The sequence below is a fragment of the Rattus rattus genome, chromosome 8 (assembly GCF_011064425.1).
Source record: "Rattus rattus isolate New Zealand chromosome 8, Rrattus_CSIRO_v1, whole genome shotgun sequence".
Taxonomy (NCBI): Eukaryota; Metazoa; Chordata; class Mammalia; order Rodentia; family Muridae; genus Rattus; species Rattus rattus.
In genome coordinates this window covers 6,177,409-6,202,293 of record NC_046161.1, presented here as the reverse complement: position 1 = coordinate 6,202,293, position 24,885 = coordinate 6,177,409, and the positions used below count along the sequence as shown (strand labels likewise).

Genomic DNA, 24,885 nt, shown 5'->3' with positions numbered 1-24,885 from the left:
CACGGGGCTTTTACTTTGACTGTTGAATCAAGCTCCAGTTCTTTGTTTGGTCTATTTGGTGTTATTTAATCTGTTGACAGATAGCTCATGGGTCTATGTTGAGATTTCAGATCTCCTTCCCTATCAGAGCTTCCTACACTCAGCCCAGATCTACTGACACAGTTCTCAGTTAGCGTGAGGGACTTGCCCTCTACCCCCTTGTAAAGTCTCAGTTGTTTTGTTTCTTTCTTTTCATCTTCATATGTTTTATCACCGAAAGCGTTTCTTAAATCCACCCCTACTCCTGCTTGATGAGCATTTGTTACGAGAGCTAACCCATTCATCAACATGACAGGTAATGTGTGTATAAGGTAAGCCAGGGATAAACTTTTGTGCTAGCAGATTTCTGAGTTGCAGCCAGCATGGGTAGGTAATTGAAGCTGTAAAACACCTTTGAAGCCAGGTGTTTCTCAGAACCTGAGTCTCGTGCAATTGTGTGCTCCTTTTAAGCTCAATTTGAAGGAACAATATTTGCTAGTTTCTGAACACAGAAAAAAAGAGAAAAACTAACATATTTTGTTATGGTGGTGGATTAAAACCATCTCTTCTTAAATTAGTGCTAAAAACAATTTATGATTAAATCGTCATCAGTGTGCTGTACTTCCTAATCATTTTATCAATCCTGGAGATTGTTGACACAGAAGACTTACTGCACAAACCTTGAGCGTCCTGTGAACTCATGACCTAAATGATGCTTAGCAGCATGGTAGCATTTGTTTCATTAATTGGGTATTTATGTGGGGGATTCTGGAGGAATTTTAGGCAGGCTCCTTTTTAGATGGCATTATACCTATTCTATAAGGTTTGTCCAGAGCTGTAGAAGCTGTGTCAAGTCAGTGTAACTTCAGTGTTTCTCTATGCCTTTGATGCTAAGACCCAGGACACAGAAGATCATTCAGTTTGTCTGTGGCTTCCAGTGTTTTTAACAACAGAGTAGCTGCAGACATCCCTACATCTTCATATTTGGAATATCATGCAACTTGCAAACAAATGCTGTTAAGAGAGGAGCAAGGGTGGATAAAATCTACAACAGTATTTAACACATATCTGTTCATTTGTAATTCTATAAATCAATTCCTATTATTATGACATTAGATACTGCAACTTCATATTCCCACAAAATTTCTCATTCCACCATCAAAATATGTAATTAAATAAGTGTCCCTACATACAGTATATAGATCCTGTGATTCTGAAGTATGCTATGGTTCATTTATAACTGAGGTGCATTTTGTGACCCTTCACTAGATATTTTCTATTATGGAATGCAGGGAAGTAGAACTTGTCTTTTTGGTTTTGTTTTTATAATTTTTGTTTTTAATATTCACTTTCTTTTGCCCTGTATTTGGTTGTCAAAAATAGCTCTTGCTTCTTTGCTGTAGTGAATTTGGTGTTTTCTTTGTGTAAGAGAAGCATGTCTGAATGGATATGTTTTGAGGATAAGTGACTAACCCCACAGAAAGAATATCTCTAAGTAACTACATCATAGGGCTCAGCTCTCCCGCCATAAGTCTCAGCTGAATAATGATCTTTACAGGTTGATCTATGCATGTATATGTGAGGTATTCTCTCTGCATTGATATAAGAAAGCTCAGCTCACTGCGGATGCTTGCAAACTGTACAAGGTAGCAGGATGAGCATGAGCCTGTGCATGAGCCAGAGGGCAGTGTTCCAAGATTCGCACCTCCAGCTTCCTGCCTTTAGTTCCTGTCCTGACTTCCCTCAATGATGGATGATGATCTGAATTGGGAGCCAAATAGAAGCTTCCCCACCATAAATGTTTTGAGCAGAGTGTTCTACGGCATGGCTGGAGCAGACTGTAAGACATACATTCAACGTTGCTCATCCAGCTTCCTTCTTTGACCAGACAGTCTTAGGTAACAGCTTTATACCTAAAAATAAGTTTCAGGCCCAATATTGATAACAGATTTTTAAACAAAAAATAACTATCTAATTAATACTAATTGAGACAAAGATGGCCCTTGATGGGCATATGGCTCTGCTGCTGTTTCCTACAACCGAGCTAATAATGTGCACTTTGGACAACTTGCAAACTTTTGCTTATACTTTTACTTTCTTTTGGGGATTGAATCAATCTACATTAAAACACTTAGAATGTCTTATTTATGGCTGTTTTCTCAAAGGAAGGTACATTATGAAATCAGGTCACTTGTTTTATATGTCCCTGCAGAGAAATGCAGCTCTCGCCATACTCTTGGCGAGGGCACTCCAGTGTGTGCTTCATAGAAAGGAAGCATGTTCTCACCTCCAGCCCATGCAGTTCCATTACACCTAACCATGTTCCAGGCTCCATATATGGGTGTTGATCACAGTACCGGGTTATCTTTCTCTAACCAGCAGTGTTTTGTTTCTTGGTAATCTTAAAACACTGCTGGGTGTTATAATCACAGGCTTCTTGAAATGGATTAATTGGACCAATTAAGACTAAAACATCATTTAGTAAACCCTGATGTATTGACCAAGTCAATCTGAAGCTAAATGGCGAAATGGTTCTCCTACCTTAATTTCTAAAATCTAGGCGGATAAAATATCTATTTTGTGGCACTGGGCATGCTTTAAAATGAATTATTTTTGACTGGGCATTTCATCTTACAGAGTCAGCAAAATTGATTGCAAACAAGTCATCTCACCTCCCTGTAACCATTGTGTCTGTGAGATGCCAGGTGATTCCACGCACAATCTCTCCTGACAGGAGATTGAAATGTAAAGGAAGCCAATTGGAAAGAACTCTTATGTCCACTCGTACCTTTCCCAAAATTGACCATATAATCAGTCACAAAACAAGCCTCAACAAATACAACAAGATTGAAATAATCCCATGCATCCTATCAGATCACCATAGACTAAGGTTAGACTTCAATAACAACAAAAGCAACAGACAACCCACATACACAGGGAAGCTGAACAACTCTCTATGATAGTTTGTTCAGTGAAGAAATAAAGAAATTTAAGACTTTTTAGCATTTAACAAAAGTGAAGGCACAACATACCCAAATTTATGGGACACAAAAAAGCGGTGCTAAGAGGAAAGTTTAGAGCACTACGTGCCCTCACAAAGACACTGGTTTTGTTGTTACTTTGTGTTTGTGCTTTTATTAACAGTATGTCATGAATAACAGAAAATAGAATAAACACATAGTAATAACCCAAAAAGAAAAAGATGTGAAAAAACCAGTTTACATGCTGTTTTGTGTTTAGATTAAAAGAACCACATAGAATAACACTTTAGTCTGCATTCAATGGCTTTACCATGTACACAAAATTTACATGTTATAGTTATTTAAATTCAATTAACAGTACACTAAATATATAGCTAATTTGATAATTGTGGTTCACTGGAAATTATTCAGGATATTTTGGAAAGGTTTGTTGAGGTTGAAACTAAATAAAATAGTTAGAGCATGCATCGTGGTACGTATTCTTGCCCCCAAACCATCCTATAATCCACATGATGATGATATCACCACCTTCAAATGTCTACACACAAGTTTGTAATCTCTTCCTCCTTCCATATATGCCTCAGACTCCAGACAAACACTTAGAGGATTTATTGCCCGTCATTATAGATAAGCTTGCATTTCCTACAGATGTGTATAACTGGATCCATTCAGAATGTATATCCCCAGGACCCCTCCTCTAAACTTGGAAGCATCATTTTCAGATAGATGTCAAGTGCCTGTTGACTCACTAGATCTGCCCTTTGTTTGACTGAGTAGTTTTTCCACTCGATAGCTATGGTGAAATCTCACTTGTCCACTAATGATGACAATTTAAGATGTGTTCGCATTTCAGCTCTCGCTAGAAAGTGTCTATCACATTGATATGTGTTACTAGAGTTACAGTACATTTCATTTTTCTTAGATAAACACCAATATTGTGTTGATGGGATCTTAAAAGAGCATCCAACATGGAGACAAAAAACATGGAATCCTAGAAAAGGTACCATAAGATTGATTAAAAAATGGGGTTTTTACAAAGTAGTTGTGACATTTCATAAAGTCCCATATGCACAGCAAAAACTCAGACAAAACTCATGTTCTTTCAATGCTACAACCACAGTGTTTCCAGTCTTTAACCTTTTATCATTAAATGTGTGAGTGGTTCAATAGCACTTGGTGTACATTTAACTGCAATTTGTAGGCAAATGGTTGGACCTGACATGATTAAGTATGTACTCATTTTGTGTTTTGTAATAGTTACATATAAATTAGTAGTTTTGCTCATATGTTAACTGCTTTTCTGCTTTGTGTGGTGTCAAAATTTTAAGTCCTTTAACATCCTGAAGGCAGATTCTCCATCATGTATGACATGCTCACATTTCCTGCCACTTTGGCTCTTTAAAACATGATGTCTTTTAAAAGACAGAGGTTCTTAAATTTGATGAAGCCCAGTTTTCATTTTCTTTCTTTTATATATGATGGTTTTGTGCCACGACTGAGCAATGTTTGCTTAAGCCACATTAAGACTTTTCTTATAGACACTTTATAGCTATATTTTTTGTTTAATTCTATAACACATTTCGAGTTATTCTTAATGTGAGACAAGGCTATAAAATTATTTTTACTATTGCAAAGTTTATTGTCTCTGTTGTGATGCTGTAATAGCTTTGGGTATGCGTGTGTGATTTTCTCTTTCAGAATATTTTGTCCATTTTATTATATATTTATTTATATGAGTACTTGTGTGTGTGTGGAGGGGTGGAGGTCAGAGGACAGCATGAGGGAGTCAGTTCTTTCTCTCCACAATCTGGAAGCGATGGGATGAACACAGGCTATCAGATTTGGGCAAAAAGCCCTTTGAATCAGCTCTGGACATTTTATCCTGCAAGTCCATCCAAATAGCAATACCAGACTCTTGATTACTGGAGGAAAAGTGGTGCACTACTCATCCAATGTGTTTGTGTGTTTTAAGACTGATTTATCCCAGCAATCGTGGAGGCAGAGGCAGGTACATTTCTGTGAGTTTGGGGTCAGTGTGGTCTACAAAGTGACTTTAAGGACAGACAGAGCTTATGAACAAAAAAAAAATCTCAAAAAAAAAAAAAAAATTTTGATTTGTGTACATCAGGTTATTGAACAATCATAGAAATTGTAACATCAACTAGTATATTTAAATATATAGTATATTTAAATATATTTGTCTATTCCAAATCTTTGTGTCTGTCTGGAGTTTAAATTTTATTCTATGACCTCTGTCTGACTTTCCTCAGCAAGTTGCTTTGGTCATGGTATTTCATCACAGTGGTATTGAAAGACCAGCGGAGTGGGGAGACCCTCATTCAAGTCTCGGGATGACGCAACCCCCTAAGAACTCACGAGAGACCGATCTTGATGCAATCAACAAGAGGTTTATTGATAGGGATGACAGAAACCAGTACACTGGGGTCAAGATTCGTATCCCACGCAGAGGTAGAGGAGTTCGACCTCGAATGGTTGGGAGAAGGGATATTTAAAGGAAAAACCATAACGAATCCAAAGGAAGAACCTCCTGTTTCTCATGATTGTTCTTTAAGATTTTAATCTTACTTTATGGTTAACCAGTTCCTGCTACTATGGTCAGCTGCTATTATGGTCAGCTGCTATTATGGTTAACTAGTTTCTGGAACAAAGTGGCTGAACCAGCTGGTGCAATTACTCTTTCTGTGATCAGCTAGTTTCTGGAACAGGCAGTTCCAGGGCCCGTTTTGGCTTCAACTTTTTGTCTAGGGGGCAATTTTAAACTTTTTCCTTTCAGTATAAACCTTAACTAAGACAGTATGTGTCATGTTTAAAATTAGTTTTGGCTGGTAAATTTTCCCCAAAATAGGAGTTAAAATTTTAGAAACAATTCCTTTCTTATTGTAACTATTTTATGTCCTTCAGGCATTAGAATTTTACTATTAGAAGAAGGGTCCATTTATTTGTTTGTTTGTTGTTTATTTGTTTTTGCCATTGTTCTCTAGAGACAGTAAGTTATGGGGCGACATCTGACACTTTCTGGTCTTGATATTATGCATTTATATAGAACCTGGAACCATGTGTGGCTTGTGCTTCACTCCTCTCTGTTGCTGGGAGAAAACCTTTGTCAGCACCAAGAGGGGCTCTGTTAATGAGATGCTCTAGCCCAGCTCTCAGGGAAGTCCTGTGCCTGTGTAGCTGACTTCTGAACCTCAAGTGTTCCTGTTATGGCTTGGTTAGCATACAAAGAACTGTCTCACTGTACCTCACCTACACATGCAGCCTACAGTTTCTTCTATTATGTGTCTCTCCCAGCCATCCTCCTCCTCTTTCACTTTCATGCCCACAAGAGAACCCCTTTCTGCTTTCATTGTACATTTATTGCATACAGACTCTTGGTCCCTGTCTCCATACACACATATTTATAATAGAAATATGTCTTCCACATGTAAAAGTATATTGCATTTTTGTCTGAGTCTGGCTTACTTTTCTTAATGAGCAATTCCCCCAGCACCACTATGAATTTCTGTGAATACTTTGCTCTTTAGCGTATTTCATGACTGTCTTTACTAAACCTCTTGCTTCCTGTGTCTCCAGGTCTGCACTAGTTAGCACTCCTGTAAGTCACAAAACAGTCTGCTGTAGATCTCTGGTGTCTCATCACAGTTCCCTCAGGCTACTGTGAATGCCAGCCTCCTCTTTATCTAGAGGATGCTATAGCTGTCCCTGCCTCAAGAAGACAGTTCAGCTTGCCCAGCTCTTTCTCCTCATCGTGGGCCTTGGCAAGCTGGGACAGCAGAGTGAGTCAGCATGTTTACCTAACATGCTTCACTGCCCTTTGCCTTCTGATCCCCAGTGCAAGGACACACACTTTCAGTGTATTTTCTTTTCTATTAACATGACTTCCTGTGATTTTTTTTCAGTTATTTATTAATAAATAAAGTGAAAACGCACAAAGTGAAAGTTGAGTCAAATCTAAATTAACCTAATCTTTATGTAACCAGGAAGATAAGATATAGAAGAGTCTAAATGAGACGTAAATTTGTTTCCTGTCTTTAAAGCATTGACTGTGGCAAAGGACAACAAGGCACTGCCTTGACCAGATCTCTTCTCAGAAATACTTCTAAACAGAACATTCAAAGGAGCTATTCCTATTTAACTCCCTGCTTTTAAAAACAGAATGTCACTCAGTTAAGCCACAGGGGCCCATCACTCAGTGTCAGTGACAAATGAAGGTACAGCACAGGGTAGGTAGTTGAAAGCCTAGTTTCACATAGAAGCTGTGCAGCATGGGGCAGGTTTCCCTCTTTGGCTCTCATTTTCCAAGTGTTGGTTGTACCACTGTCCTCATACCACTACCCCTAGATGTTTCCAAGAGAACCCTATCTAAGGGCTCACTTATTTGTAACATGCTAGGATCTGTTATGTGAGGACTTCCCTGTGTTTGGAGGAAAATTGGCTAACACTGCTCAGGCTCTGAACCAATGCCCTCCCTGCAATGCTCCACTTCTTTCTAGAATGCCCCCTAAAACAGCTCATTTCCTAAGCCACACGTTCCCAGCCTCCATAACTCTCATTCTGTCAGCTGCCTCTTGGGTTTTCATGGTTTCAATGGAAAATTGATGGTAGGAAATTCTCCAGCTTTCTGCTTATAATATATATTGCCATGTGCCCTAGTCATCCAGAGAAACTATGAACCTATAAAAAAACATTTTGATAGATATGAAATATTGGGATAATTTTCAGTTTTATTTTTCCCAAACATTTTTTTAGGTCAAACCACTTTTATTTTCTTCCCATGAATTCAAGACTATTTCCTACAATTGATATTTAATATTAAATTAAGGGTAACATTTTACTCTGTTAATATTTACAATATTTTATATAATTACTATTGCATCTAACTTGACATACCAATTTTAGAGGATGCAACAGGGCCACAAAAACTTAAAACTTTAAAAAAGGCCAATATTGGGTATTTAGTGGATATACATTCTAATGAAATGAACATATTTCTCTTCCTTTTTTTTAGCTTAATGAATATGACAGCAAAACTATGATTAGGGCATTGACTACTATTGAAACAAATGTCTGAGAAACACTATATGTCTAATCACAATAAGTCCCAGACACTTACACAATTACACACTTCAGCCTTGGAAACACCATGTTCCTGTCACTCAATAGCACATGGATACAAGGACAAGGGGATTCAAATTCAGTATAGTACTGGGAAAGCCATGGATTCATCCACAGCCATACATGCAATGATTCTGCACTAACTGTAATGTCAGTGTTTCAATATACGCTAATTTCAAATATGTAAAAGATAGGAATCAGTCCTTCTAGTAATGTTATTCTTGATGAAAACAATGATCAATATTGTCTGTTCAGTTATTGTTCAATGTCTAGTTTTTTTGTATTTTATAAATAAGAGTATAACAAATTCTTCTGAATTTGACTATAAGGAAGAATCATTCAAAATGTTTGGTTCCATCCAAGCCAGCTGGGCAAGTGTCAGTCTTTATATATGGCTCTGTGATGTACATTAAACTTCAGTGTATTAGGCTTTGCACTGAGAAGTGGGGGTTGGAGAAATGGATAGAATGAATCTGTACAGTATAATCAAGATGCTTTGCCTGGTGTACTATTTTGCAATGTTTAAATAAAAGCAAATCCATAGTTATGGCAGAGAAAAGGCTCCTGATTGAATGTAGGTAAGAGCCATTATTTTCTCATTCCCATAAGAGAATATTGTTAGTATGATCTCACCAAGCTGAGGGATTAATGTTTGCCAGAGAATTCTATAATCGTTTGTGCACCAAAACTGCATCCTCTGTCACAGGGATACCTGCTTGTCTTCCTTCCCATGCTCTCTATAGGAACTTCTGAGCCAAATACATTATTTACATGATGATGTATATTGAGCATATACGATAATGACTTTGAAGTTATCTTTTCATTTTATTCACAATGTTTCATTAAATAGTTATTTGTGTGCTTTCTTGTGAAATAGAGAAAATAAGACCAATGTTTGAGCTTTTGTGGAAGATGAATGATATGCTGTAAAAAGTCCTGACACAAAATAAATGGCCAATCAATCATGGTTATATAGTGTTATTACCCAACAATCAAAAGCAAATCAAAGGCCTGGAAGACCACACTTCCAAAGCACAATCTTCCCATGAGTGATGGCCTAGGATAGAAATTAACTAAGTGCCAAGACTTCTTCATGAAGTCACAGAGGTGGCTAAACACCCCCACCTCTATAGCATTCGAGCATTTGTCTTTGAACTCGTAGCTGCAGGTTCTGTACCCACTAGCCTGTGTAATTCTCTGCTGGGCATGAACATAGGTTTCAATATTTCTCTTATTGTTGATGATCAGAAGATTGTGTTCTCTTCATTGTGCTGTTTGACAGAATTCATAGAATCAACTGTAGATTCCTGGTGTATGGTATAAGAAATTGTCCAGCATAGCTAACTCTCACTTTGATCATATTTATTTAGAGTTTAAGAAGTTGGGGCTAGAAGCAAGTAAATGATAATTTATTTTAGAATGTTTGCCTTAAGAAGGTTCTGAGACAGTAGTCATTCTGACTATGTTAACATGATAATATTAGAAAGAGTAAGGTAATTTACCTATTTAAATATTTATAATCCTATTTTTATGTTATATATTTTCTATATTAAAATATTAAACAATATTGTTTTAATAACTATATTATTTCACTAAATGCTATTTGAAATATAAACAATGTCAAATAGCTTGATAAAGACTAAAGAGAAAAATTAATAAAATTAACAGTTATACCTTAAATTATTTCAATGTTCTAGAGGGAAGTAGTATTTAAAAATATTTTTGCAAGCTTAATTAGCAAACAATGTCTATTAAGTAGTGTCAAGATTCTTGGTAGCAAGCAGGAGAAGAACAAACATTCCTGGGTATTCTCTTATGAGTTTATGTATAATACACTAGATGAGTTATCATAATATACTGATAAAAGGGAATGCTCTGGGGTATTAAGACAGGTCTTTTGGTGGTGTTGTTAAATATGGTTTCTACATCAAAACAGGGCATGTACATAAATGTGTTGTACACACTTAACACAGTCACACATCTCTAAACAATGCTTTCAAATATGGAGTCTCATTTCTTATTAGGACCCATATTCAGGAAGAAAATCTTGGCAAACAATTTTTCTAGGTGAAAAATATTTTCATATGATTGACATATAGTCCTTGAGAACAAAAGTTGGTATTAGCAATATAAAAATATTATTTTATTGTTAATTAAAATTTCCAATATGAGTCTTTTAATAGGTGAACATCTTAACTTCCATTATTTTGGTGACAGAAAATGTTCTTCCAATATTACCTAACCTTTTGTTCTAGCAGAATGTCTACTGTTTTCAACATGTTTAAAGTATATGTGTTTTAAAAGTGATGCCCTGTGCCTATGAAACAGCTTGAAAGTAAGCAGTAAATTAATATGAAAAGAGGATGGTTAGAAATTTGTGGTCTCCGTCATGAGGTTCTTCTGCTGTCAGTTACCAGCTTCCTCCCACTTCTTCCTAAGGATTTACTTATTTCTCCACAATAATAAATTGTAATGAGCGTAGACAAGCAGACTTCATTTCTTCTCAGTCTATAAACATCTGATCTATGAGGCATGCTGGGAATCGAGTCAGCTTTTCTGGAAGCACTCGGAAGGTTGTATTAGACAGGAGATAGAGAGGAGTAAAGTAGAATAAAACAGGTTATGTGAACTCTTTCCATAGCTCTGAGCTGCACACGGGTGCATGGTCACTGCAAGTGTTCAGAGCCTCCTCTCTGGCTCATCCTATCTGCTTCCTAGTTCACCCCCTTGTGTCTGGCCAGTCTCCTAAGTGCATCTTCTCCCTAGCTTCACCCTCCGTCCCTGATGCCTTCGAGTCCACGCCCCTCTCTTTGGCTCTTTGAGTCCCTTACTGCAATTCTAGTTTTTTGATATCTATGTGTCTCTAATTAAGCTTCTCAGTGCAGTGAAGAAAGGGGAAAGCCATACAAAACTGAACATGCCTGCTCAAGCCTTATGTGGGCTCTGATACTGCTTGCCCCTGAGCATCTTCACAGTGACTAAACCAGGTATCCCTCCCACTGCAGCTTCTGCAGGCAATGTCAAGGATTATCTTAATCACTCAAGATCTAACCTCTCACCATACAAAGCCTCCTTCCTTGATATTTTAAATATAGATCAAAGCAGAACTGTAAGACTCAAATACAAAACACAAATGAACTTTGTTCTCTGTCCTGTCTCCTGCTCTTAGGAATGTCACTGGGTTGTTAACTTTTATTTTTAACCCTTTCTTTAGATTGGCTCTTTTTATGTTCATTTATGCATAATCACATTTCTTTAATATTACAAGAGTGCACTCTCAAATCCTTAACTCCTATATACTTTATGTGTAAGCAGAGTGAAGTGTTAAGTCCTACTTCATAGAGTCACTATGAAGTAATGAGTTAACATATGCAAAATACTTAAAGTCTAACACATAATAAGAATTCAGATGTTATCATCTAGTTAGAGAAGAAACCCAGAAAATAATATTTCTTCTATTATGTCTGTCTGTCTCTCTGTCTTTCTATCTACATCTCTCCATCTATTCATCTGTCCATCCATTTGTCCATCTACCATCTATCCACCCATTCATCTGTTTATCCTTCTCACTCTCCTCTTCTAGCCAGCATCAAATCCCTGAATTCTACCTCTGAAGTTTGTGTTGTGTCCGTTTAATCCTACTTCTTTACTGATGCTAAAACTATCGCAATCATTCATGGAGATTTCTTCACAGATGTTTTCCTGACTCCAATCTTACTTATGTTCCTGACATTCTCCTTACCTGGTTTCAAACTGTGTACCATGTCCTAGCTACTGGTTTCCTGGCAGAGATTGCTCAGAGTTCAGTAAGGCCCATCTGTTGATACATTCACTGTCTACTGTGCTTGCACTCTGCATTGGTAGCATTGTGTATCTGAAAGACCAAAGAAGCAGCACCCCTGAAATGTTCTTCATAGCCTTTCTCTCTATATAAGACAAATGTTTATTTAGTGCTATTCTCAATCCTAATATAGGCCTTTCTCTCACACTTAGAACACATGACAAATTTGTAGTGACTCTTAGGAAAGCCTAGTGCATAAATATCATTTCAATGGCATCTCCTGTTAACATCTTTAACTCCATCAGCATCTACTGCTAACCTAGAAATAGTTGTACTGATTATTTTTAATTCTTTAAACTCTATTTTCTCTCAGGACTCCAGGAAACAACCCCTCTTCTTGATTCTGCCTAATACGCTTTCATCTGTGTCTCTGTCTGCTCATGACTCAGACCTTAACAGAATCTCTATGTTAAGCTGGCTGTTTACTGTTTCCACCATTGACTTCAACCACACTTTGTATCGTTAAGTCATTGTGTAACTGATTACATGATTTCCATGTAGTCAGGTTAACTGCTGCCACCCATGTCTGTTCCAAAACCTGCTTTATGATAGTTACATTGAATATGATGGTTAGGTCAAAATGGAAGAATGATTACAGTATTGCTCCAGAAATTTCCTCCACATATCAGACAGTATGTGCTTCTACTGGCTTCCCAGATCATAATGGTTTCCTTGGATGTAAAGGGTAGGAAGAGCTTGAAGAAGGTCGCATGTGGGAAATAAGTGCATTTGGTTTAGTTTGTGTGCGTCATAGATGACTGGCTCAGAAGGGAACCACTCTCTCCACATTTGCCTTTTTCAAATAAATAAGAGAAAGTAGCAAACTTCTCAAACATTAATGAAACCATAAAGGCTGTAGCAGGCTATAATCAAATAAGACAACTAAGAGTTTGCTCCTAAGTTCAATGATTTGCCTAAGATCCCTACCATGATAGTATGTATTCTGAGCTGATGCTTAAGTCCTTAAAGTAACTAATCCCAGGAGAAGGATGCACACTAATATGCAATCATACAATCGGAGTCAAGAATCATAAGGGGAGAGATGTATGGTATCCTCAGGATGCAAGCAGTTAATTTCTTTTCATTAAAGACCAATTAGAATTCGCTTGTTTGGAGGCTGTGACACTGAATCTGTGTCTTTAGGGAGACACCATCTGCACTTTGCCTTTAGCAAGGATGTGGCCCCAAGCACACTTCCCCTAAAATCCTTTAAGACTTTACAAAGGAAACTTGGCCATCAAAACTTTTGCACAAAATGCAAATGTGCAGTGATCACCCACATTAACAACTGAATTTTGCTTTTTTTTTTTTTTAGCTACAGGATCATAAAAGAGAAAAAAAATCTTTTGACTCAATAGCTGTTTTTATGATGGTTTTTTATGTGCTTTCTTAGAGAAAAGTTATAAAACTTGGTCCTTTCCATTTCCATCAAAGGTATACAGTGTTCCCTTCTTTTTGTGCAAATCACAAAGGAACCATAACTGTATGTATTTCCACATCCGATGTAAAATTCATGTCTCACTTGTGACTTATGCAAGGAAAATAGGAAGCTCCATTAGACAGACCTACAATTTGTCTGTGAACAGCGATTTGCGGCTGGGGAGTAGTTTCCTTTGAAATCATTAAATCTTTACAGCTAAGTCTTCCTTCTGTCTTGACAGATTCTACACATTACTTCATCATATGTATAAAATGATCTTTAAGAAATGCCTATAATGATGTCAGTGATGGCTAAAGTTCATCCAGCCTGCGCCTTGCATTTCAAAACTACATTTGGAGACATTTTTCATCCTGTTACTTTGATGGAGCTCCCACAATGTCCTATCAGAATTTCAATGTGGCTTCACATAGTCTTCAGTTATTGATAGATATTTCTGAGTCAAATCTGTACCAGTATAATACAGACTTAAAGACCCTTTCTACTCTTTAATAGTTTCCTGTGCTTATTGCATGTGTGAATTCAATGTGTGGCTGAACAAATATAATTTGAACACATCTTCAATAAGATAGAAATAACAGTTCTTTGCATTTTTGTCAAAATAGATATTTCCACTCATTCTTCCAACATAGCTTAACCCAGCCCTGTTTCTAAGTAACAACTCCATTTTCAAATTGCTGTGATGGGGAAGTATGTGTTAGACTACAACATGAAATCGATACAAATATTACCATGCACTAAGATACATTTTTGTTTATTAATTTATTAATTTATTCACTTTACATCTTAATCGCAGCCCCTCCATCCTTTTCTCCCTGTCCCACCCTTACATATCCCTCCCCCCATTACCCCCTCCCCTTCTCCTCAGAGAAGCTGAAGCCCCTCTTGGGTACCACCCTGCCCTGGGATATCTAGTTCCAGCAGGACTAAGTACATTGTCTCCTACTGAGGCCCAACCAGGCACCGAGCTAGGGGAAGGGATACAATGGCAAGTAACAGAGTCAGAAACAGTTCTCACTACAATTGCTAGGGGACTCCACCTACTATTGTATAAGAAGTGCCAACATCCTATTGTGCACAAGGATGCTTGCTCTGGGATATCCAGAACTGGTTCCCCTACCTCTCCCCATTCCCATTCCCCCACCCTGCAGGGGAAATTGCCTCTGTTCATCCATTCTCCCTCACATATCTCCTGGGGAGAAATTCCATCTTCTTCCACCCCAGCAGTCTTCTTGTTCGAGCTAATTTATATCCTCTTTCTGTATTTGAATTATGCAGGTAAGTATTTTTTTCTTTGTCATGGACTCATAAATACCTTGAGGATCTTCAACAGTCCTTTCATTCTTCATTTTGAACACTGAACGAACAGGAGCAGCAAGGACTTTGTAAAGCTTTACTGCAGGAGTCAACACCTGGAGAGGGGTACTCACTCACTGCACCGCATGCCTGGCTCTAAGCCTCTCAGTCCAGAAGCCGGGCTGACTGTCAGAAACTTTCTTTCTTTTTTTTTTTTTTCCTTCCTTCCTTCCTTCCTTCCTTCCTCCCTTCCCTTTTCTTTCTTCCTTCCTTTTTCTTTCTTTCTCTCTCTCTCTCTCTCTCTCTCTCTCTCTCTCTCTCTCTCTCTCTCTCTCTCTCTCTTTATTTTTTCTTAGCATCAGAGTCCTTATGCCCCTCACTGCCAAGTGTTCCCTCCTGTGTATGAATCACATTCTGGATCACTTCCTAATCCCCCCATAGCCATAGCGTTGGAGTCCATTTTGTCATGCATTCTCCCCATTTATGAAAAACCCTCTTCCCCAATAGAGTAAATAATAAAACTCAAAGAGATTGGAATTGTTTTGCATCTTAATAAAATAGATTGAAATGATTCAGGCAGTAGTCATAAAGTCAGTGAATAAACTACTAAAAATTAAGGCATTCCGCATTTAGGAAAGGGGACATTGGCAAATTTAATTCTGCTTTCAACAGGTGAAGTTCTTATGTATGTATATGTATGTATACCAGGTATATGTCGTACTGTGTGTGTAATCTCACTTACTGTGTGGCTACTTACAAACTAAGGAAGAAATGATATAAAGAAATTTCAGGAAAAAATGTAAGAACTAAGTGATCTGAGGAAAATATAAAAAGTAAGGTTTTAAAATTACAGAATGTGATTAATAGGAAAATACACTCCTTTGAGGAAGGTATTTGTGTATGAATGAGGTAACTGGCCGAAAATGAAAAACTATATATTAAACGTTCAAAATCCTTTATCCTCTACTGTTAATTGAAACCAGTACATGAATAATGGGAAAATATGAATGATTTTTCTGCAGTTATTTTATGTATTTTCCCAAAAGGCCCACTCCACTCTACTGTCAGAGAAGTCATCAAACAACAATGGTTATAAAAACCAGTAAAAAATAAAAATAATAAAAAATTTATAGATATGAAAATAAGATACCTCTTGAAGTTTATATCTGGAAAAATATGGAAAATATATTTAGGATTACATAAGTGAAAATAAAGACAGAAAATTCTGTCTTATAAAAATTTTTATTTACTATTATATGCTTGATGTATATTTATTTATGTGGAAGGGAGCACATGTGCCCCGACATACATGTACAGGTCATAGGAAGACAAAGGTGTCAGTCAGTTCTTCCCTTCCATCTCATCTAGTGGACTGAACCAAGATCATCAAGTCTCCTTGAGCTTCATCGCTGAGCTGTCTCGGCAGCGTGGTATTTTACGTTTTAAAAGATCTATGACCTGAGAAAGGTGCATGGGAACTAGCAGTTCCAAAGGTTAGGGAGATACCAAAACTGACTGGCCTCTCAGCATCCTTCTTCCCATCCTCCAGAGCAAGGAGCCAAGAACATGAAATATGTGTTCACTATCCTTACATTTGCTGAAGAAAATTATTTTAGAACACCTGCACAGAAATCTATTACGACTTTCATTAATCTTTGATTTTTGAATATCAAGGTTTGTTTTGTACGTCATAAGGTTATTTGTGATTTGTTTGTATTTCTCAACCTCTTTATAATTTTTCCCATGATATTCACGTAGTTAATACATAAATACACACACATACACACATGCAGCACACCTGTTTTCCTTAGTAGACCTTGAATTATTATCAGAATTATTTCTATCATACTTAAAGAATTTTGAACTTCTATTAATAAGCATGGTAGGGTCATAATAATCAAACTACATCTCAACTGAAAACTTAAATACACTATAAATAATGATTGTTTTCATATTACCTATGACAGAACAGGAGTGTGAACCCTCAGAGAAACAAACCAGATGACATTTGTGAAGAGACCTGTGAGAAGATTCCTATACTAGAGTTAGAGTTATGACATGATAGTAGTGTTTTCTAGCCTGCTCAAGGGCCTGGATTTGATTACTTGTGCCAGTCCCCTCCCTGCCACACACACACACACACACACACACACACACACACACACACACACACACACACACACACACACACACACACACTATAATAGACAATGCTATCATTCCTGTAAGAGAAGACATTTTGTTTGAGAGTACTTTCTAAAAGGCCTCTATATCCACCCTTTATAATCTAGAGCTGATGTTGTGGGACACTCATTTAGGATGCAAAGTGCTTTGTTATTGAAGGGAGTAGGGGAACCTCCTCATCTTGCTGGCCATACAAACTAGAGCTGGACTGAGGAAGGGCCTGAAGACAGGAGGAAGTGTGTTTCTAGGTCAGAGGATAGTGAAGGAGGAGGTGAGAAAGAAAGTTTGGAAATACATTGGCTCCACTGATAAAGTGTAACATGTATACATCTCAAAAGGTAAGTAAGTGAAACAGGACTGAACACGGGACAGATTCCAGTGCATGAGCTTGCAGAAGAGAAGGCAGGTGGTCAGCCATTGTCTGCCACAGAGCATCATTAGTAATGCAGGAACTGTGAAGCCCATCCTTACACCCCGTGAGAGCAGTGCACTAGTCCAGTTGGATGATTGCCAAATGCAACTTTAAAATTGCCATAAAATATCTGTAAAAACTATGACCTAATGTCTGTAAAAAATATGGACCTAAACTTGAGTTTTGAAATCATTTTCTAAGCAAGAGCAGGCTCAGAACTCAGGAAAAAATAAACCATAGACCACAGAAAATGTACTTCTAAGATCCTGTCCTAGAAACAATTGTATGGTAACAGCCAGGCAGGGAGAAGGATTGATGACGAATTCTATTTAAAAGTTTCCTTTTGAAAATTTCATACAATGAGCAGTGTACCCATAATAGTTCTAAACCCCAAGTTCATTATTTCTTCATTAATTGTTATTGTATTCAACTATTATATTATATATATAACATATATTACATACACATGTATATGTAACCTACTGATATATTTTTAAATAATGGGCTAAAAGTAAACAGTATTAAAGACTAATTTTAAATAATGTATATGTATAATTTAATGGTGTTTTATTTTCAGACCAAAAAAGAAAAAGAAAAAACTGAAACAAATTAGTTTATAAAGAAAAAACTATACAAAAACTCCATACTTTTCTCAATAAACAAATGCTATTTAAATATTTTACACAATATATTATGATCACATTACTTTCTCTCACCTAGCTCCTCCAGATCCCCCTACCTCCCTACAAACCTGAATCAGTCTCTCTTCTGTTTCTGTCTCTCTGTCTCTGTCTTCTGTCTCTCTCTCTCTGTCTCTCTCTCTCTCTCTCAAAAGTCAAAGAAACAAACCAAAAATTGCACTGAGACAACATATAATAAAAGAAAATCCAGAAGGTTTTTTTTTTTTTTTTATACGACTACTTCTGGGCACGCAGGCCTGCACTGGAGTGTGGTATCCCAGTGGAAAAAACTGATAGTCTTGTCAGTAAAAATTAATATAGTTTCTTTGTTAGAAATATACCTGTGTGTCCACTTTTTCTTAATGCTGGGATTTTTGTCTGGTTTGAACCTGTGAAGGTCTTGTATTTAACTAAATTTATCTCAGACAATCCTGACAAGGATACAGGGAAAGAGTATCATATATTAATGGTAGGCACAGGAACTGCCACTGTATTATCGGGAAGCAGTATGGCAGTATTTATTAAAATAAAAAGATGGGTATGCCCTTTGATCTATTAAGCCACCGTTTGTATCTCCTGCAAACCATGACAGCAGCAGTGCAATGTGTGAGCACCTCAGTAGGACAAAAGTAGCAAATGAAAGCTATGCTCTCCTGAACCCGGAGTTATGAGGGACAGTGGTCCCATATTTTCATATAATAGAGTCATATGCAGCTATGAATGAGAAAAGGCAAGCTAATATTTCTTGAATAAAACCTTTGGTATTAAATAAAAATATAAATGCTTTATATTTTAAAAAAGCCTAAGTGGCTGGTTTGTGGGTAGAAACATGGACCAGGTGGATTGGGCTCTACACACTGTTGCTGCAGAAAACAAATTTGCTACAGGTAAGGGTAGAAGAGTCTCCCCATTCAATTCCCAAGTCTTCTGTTTGACTCTTGCTCCGAAATCGTTAACTATTTCGTCAAAGTACATTTGTTACCTACAAATAAACCATTTACATTTACAAAGCACTAGAGGGCTTCTGAAGGCTTTCTTGCAATCTGAGGAAGATGTGATTCTCTGATCATGTAACAGCCACATGGAGCTTGTATCCGCTGGCACGTGGCCCTAATTGTGATTACATTTTATTGTGCTCAGCCTATTAAGTGCTTAAATTACCAGATAACTGAATCTATGTTTCTGATAGTGGGAGGTATATTAACCGAGCTTTTGTTCCCCATTATAGCCCTGTTCCAACAATCACTTGGATGAAGGTTAACGGTTACATTCCCAGTAAGTCCAGACTGCGCAAATCCCAGGCGGTCCTGGAGATCCCCAACCTGCAGCTGGATGACGCCGGAATATATGAATGCACAGCTGAAAACTCCCGAGGGAAAAACTCCTTTCGTGGACAGCTCCAAATATACAGTAAGTATCTCAGAAGAGCACAGAGCTTTCTCCCAAGGGTGAGACAGAAAATGCAAATTGAACCAAACGTTGTTCATCTGGCACTGAAAATCCAAGTCGCAACTTGAGCACATTTTTTTTTATAAGAAATACCAAATAAAATGAGCCTACATATAAAAATACTTTAAAGAAAAATAAACAAGGAAATCTCAGCACCTTTGTACATGACTGGGAGTTTATAACCACAAAATATAAAAATTTGCACCAAACCGACAGCTGTCACCTGAAAATTTCAAATTTTATTTTATAAATGGTATTAACTGAGTTTAGCTCTTGCCTCAACTCAGGAGTCGAAATTTTATGCCCACGCACCAAATCCTGCCTAGCTGCTGATTTAGGTAAATATCTGTTTGTTTATAAATGCTCCGTTTCAGTTTTTGCTTGGATCCAGAAGAATTAAGTGGAGACAGGAACCTGCTGAGTTGCAAGGACTAAAATATTTGCTATCGAGCAGTTCAGAGAAGTTTGCTGAGCTCTGGCCTGAGTTAATGTGTCTGTATGACAAATAGGTCCTGCAACTTGAGGGTGTTTGTTTTCCAAAAATGCCAGTCACCCTACCAGGTGATGAATAAGAAGGAGAGTTCGGTCGTTCTTACAATCTCACATGAGGGCCCAGTGTTACACACATCTGCTTTTCATATTCGCCTACACGGGGTGGGAAGGGGTAAGGTGCTCAAGCCCCAGTTGAAGATGCCAAACAGAGCAGGAACACTGGACATCAGGGCAGCGAGAGAGCAAAGAGACCTGGAATATGCACATGGCGGATTCATCCACGACATCTAACTCTCATGACATCTCAAGACTGCCTCTCCTGCAAACATAATATCCTGCGAGGGGATTTTTTAAAGAATATTCTGAAATGCTGTAAATTAAATTCAACCTTTCCATGATCGCAGTAACTCCTTCCAGAAGTCATCTTCTTAGGCAGATTATGCCATGAACATTTCCTTCCTTTCCTCCGTCCCTCTGTCCCTCTGTCCATCCCTCTTTCCATCTCTTCCTTTCTTCCATTTTTCCTCCTTCATTCATCTACATGCTATCAATAAAGGATTGAATTGAGGAAAAAAAAAGTGAACCTGAAATTGGAGCTGAAAATGTACAAAGGGTCATGAAGGTTCAAGGTACATTCTGTCCTGACAGCTCTGGTTAGACCTTAAAAACCATCAGACCCTTGAACAGCTGAATGCACACAGGCATCTGGGGAGAGAGCTGCTCCCTATAACACTGAGAGGTCTGCGGCGTGCACACAGGCACGGGGGCAGAAGCTTTCCGGCTGCAGATGTACCTAGTAACATTAGTATGTGATCTAACAAGTCTCTAATTTCATATGAAAGCTGGTGCTTGGAACTTGTCGTAATTTCTTAAAGCAGATAATCCTGACGGTCTCCTGACAAAGGAAAAAAGACCTTTTTTTTGTCATTCCACACTGAAATACATTTTTATCCTCACACTGACAGAACGGAGTATTAACCCTCTTTGGAGAAAAATATGGTTTGAAAAAATGACAGGAATTAAATAAGAATTTTATGGTTTAGATCTACAAAAGGGACTAAGCAATGTTTAGTGCTGTTGCAAATCATGACCCACAAATCTCTATTCTAAAGAATGCTATGTTCCTAAAGAGAATGACTCAGAGGGTGGAGCCTGAAGTTCCTAGTTGACCTAATGCCTTTGCTCTCTCTTCTTGATTTAGCTACTTGGTTCTCAGGCAGTAATGATTGCAGTGCCAAATGAGACAGTGTCAAAATAAATATTTTAACTCGATATTGATATACTTAAAAATTATAAATTGTTATCACGACCGAAAAAATAGGCCAGTTTTCATTGTTTGCCATGTATAATTGACAGAAGGGGAGGACATCTTGAAAGGATGTGGAGTCCCCAATGGAGGAGTTAGAGAAAGGACTGAAGGAGCTGAAGGCGTTTGCAAACTCATAGGAAGAACAGCAATATCAACCAGCCAGACATCCCAGAGCTCCCAGGGACTGAGCCAATACCCAAAGAGTACACATGAAGCAACTCATGGCTTCAGCCACATATGTAGCAGAGGATGGCCTTGTCAGGCACCAATGGGAGGAGAAGCCCTTGGTCCTGTGAAGGCTTAATGCCCCAGTGTAGAGGAATCTCAGGGCATGGTGGTGGGAGTGGGTAGGTGTGAGGGGAAGGACCGTCATAGAAGCAGGGGGAGAGGGATGGGATGGGGGTTTCCAGAGGGGAAACTGGGAAAGGGGATAACCTTTGAAATGTAAATAAATAAACTATCCAATAAAAGAAAAGGAAAAAGGATGTAACCTCTCACTCCAGCCCATGATGAGAATGGCTTCCTGTCAGACTTCATCATGGTACTATGCCTTTAGATTTGTCCTAAGCAATTTCAGTTTCTCTCTGTTTCCTTGAAAAAATTCTAAACAATTCCTTGTTTCATTCCCAAAGATATCTGGATTCCCGCAACTTCTATAATTCAAAACTTCTGAGATTATAGGTCGGTCTATGTGAACCACCCTGTAGGTTTTAGATGAACATTTATACTTGACTAATAGCAGGTATGCATATTAATAAGTCTTCCATTACTAAGACAAAACACGAGATCTTCATTCGCCTTGAAAGGGACAATTAGTGCTGGCTCATGATTTCATTGGCTTTAGTCCAGGGTGGCTCATCCTTGTCACATGTGGTACTGCACATCATGGAGAAAATGTTCACCTCATGTCAGCTGGAAGGGGAGGGCAAATAAGGAGGAGAGGAGGAGGCTTGAGCTCCATTAGGACACATCCCTAGTACACTGACTATTTTCAAATAGATCCCAACTACTAAAGGTTCCAGGCCTCCCCATGGATGCGACAGTCAGGTAACCAACGTTTCTATATAGGGGGCTTTACGAAAGGCCCCCATGCTAGCCTCATGGGTGTCACGATCTTGGCTATTGTCCTATACCTGTAGTTTTGTATTCAGGCTCCATTTTGAGCAGTAGGAGATCGTACAGAAGCACTGCACTTCAGACGTGCCCGTGAGACAGTAATGCTGCGATCTGAGGTTGCCCATTTCGTCAAAGAATTAGACATAGCATTGGTGGCAGGGAGCTAGTTTGATTTTTATAACAGCATTGGTATTAAAATATAATGTAATAATTGATATAACATGAAGAAGCCCGTGTTGTTAAATAAAAGACTAAAGAAAGGTAAGTTTGTGTGTGTGTGTGTGTGTGTGTGTGTGTGTGTGTGTGTGTGTGTGTGTGTGTGTGTGTGTGTGTGTGGTGTAAATAGTTTAAAACTACAGAATTCAGGAAAAATAGCAAAATTATAGTCCTACATCTGGGGGAGTGGTTTGAGGTTCAGAAGAAAGTGCATAATTGTTCAGGTGGATGTCCTGTGGCATCATATATGGTAGATTTATGGATTCATTTCTTTGACACCTCTAGCTTCTGACAATTTACCCAAAAGCCTACTTTAAACTGCAAAATTGCACTCCAACATTAAATTGAACCTTGCTTGTCAGCAGTCTCAATTAAAATGAAAGGAACAGATTAAATACGAAGGAATTTCATGAGGAACAAAAGAAGGAAAGGGGAAAAGGAGAAACGGGGAGAGAGGGACAACAGAAGGGAAGACAGACGGAGGTAAAGGAGGCAGAAGAAAGACAGAGCAGCAGTAGCCATAACTTAAGCAGTTCTAAGGGAGGCTTAGGAAGTGAGGCACCTATGCACAGAGGCATAGTATACAGAGATATGTAGAGATATGTAGAGATATGTAACATCTGCCCCACAGACAGTGATTTGGGGTTGACAGTCACTGCATTGTATTGAAGGTTTAGGCTTTCATAGAATTTAATATATCTGTAACCAGGGTGCTTAAGGGTAGAGGTATATTGTACTGTTTCCAACGGCCCAGAAAGGACACAGCTGCGTTGCTGGTGTAGATGATAAAGAGTAGATATACTGTCATTGATGCCCTGAGCAGCTCCTTCATTGATTTTAGTATGTTTTAATATGGATAATTTAATTATATGCACTTTCAAGGCAACCTTTTTGAGGTTATTTTCAATATTTCTTTCTAAAATTAAGCATGCTCTCCAGGAAGCAGTGGATAATTTTTCTTATAAATCTATGTTATTTTAATGCTTACCACTTTTATGTGAGGATCACTCTGCAGGATTCAGCATAAAGCAAGTGAATGGAGAGACTGAACAATGGCTGCTGACAGGTAGTCATTAAGAGCTTCTGTTTGAGGCTGCACATCGCCAGGGCTTCACACGAGATCTTATGTTCTAAGCAGTTCATTGCCAGGATTTGATAAAGAGTTTATGTTCTAGGTTATACATTGACAGGACTTCAGAAGAGAGCTTATGTTCTAGTTTATGCATTGCCAGGGATTCGCATGAGAGCTTATGTTCTAGGTTCTACATTGCCAGGGATTCACATGAGAGCTTATGTTCTAGGTTCTACACTGCCAGGGCTTCACAGGAAAGCTTATGTTCTAGGTTCTGCATTGCCAGGGATTCACATGAGAGCTTATGTTCTAAGCTTTACATTGCCATGGATTCACACCGTAACCTGAGTGGCACTTAGTAACAAGGAAAGAATATCTACAGAGATTAAGAAGTTATTACTACAAGTTGAGTTGGAAACATATGCTGTACTTAGGGGACGTGTGGATAGAATGGAGGATGCTAGAAAATGACCATGAGACAAAAAACGGGGAGGGTTTAAGTGAACAGTCTTGAGAGTGCAAGAAATTAAATCTGTTAAGAATGAGGAAAGAGAGCTATGGTGGGCCTGGGAAGGTGGGGTAGCGGGTGGGAGGCATTCTATCTGAACTGAAACTTACACACACCGCCCCTGTGCTACATTTACACAGCACGTGCACTGTATGAGATGCTATGAACAGTTGTAAGAAGTTAGCAGTAGACTCTGAGCCTTTAGCTTTGGTTCAATAAATAACTGGACAATCAAACACATTTTATTTTAACACATATACAGTATTAGATTTGAACTCTACCTTTTAAAACTGAGTTTTAAAAATTACAAACAAGCAAACAAACAGTTGGACAAAAAAGAAGAGAGTGCGATCTGGGATTGAAGACTGAAGTTCGTCTCTTATCTCCATCCTTGCTAACCACATTACAAGGAAGATGATTCACGTGTTATCCAGCTTCAGAGCATACTGACACATTAAAGTCTTGCAACTATTCTTCTTCTTCAAAATTGTGTTTTTCCATATTCGAACTTCAATGATTGTCTTACCACACTAAAACTACACATAGATTCACCTTAGAAAATTATATAAACTTATAGATTCCCAGCTCCTGAACTCATCCATGATGCCATGATTATTTCTTTGGGGAAACAGTTTCTTGTCTCAAATCTATTATTCTGAAAATAGTGCCATATATATGTTCACATTTGATTAAAGATGAAGTTATGTGTGGTGATGGACTGGGACAGAGAATAAATC

General features: G+C 38.1%; 1 protein-coding gene across 1 annotated transcript in view; it reads left to right on the top strand.

Annotated features, from left to right (window-relative positions):
• The window catches only part of Cntn5 (contactin 5), a 1,166,275-nt gene that overhangs the window by 869,125 nt on the left and 272,265 nt on the right, over positions 1-24,885 (top strand). The window contains exon 10 of the mRNA XM_032911019.1: positions 19,215-19,396. Within this exon, the coding sequence (XP_032766910.1) occupies positions 19,215-19,396 (182 nt within the window). The remainder of the gene's footprint in view (positions 1-19,214; positions 19,397-24,885) is intronic.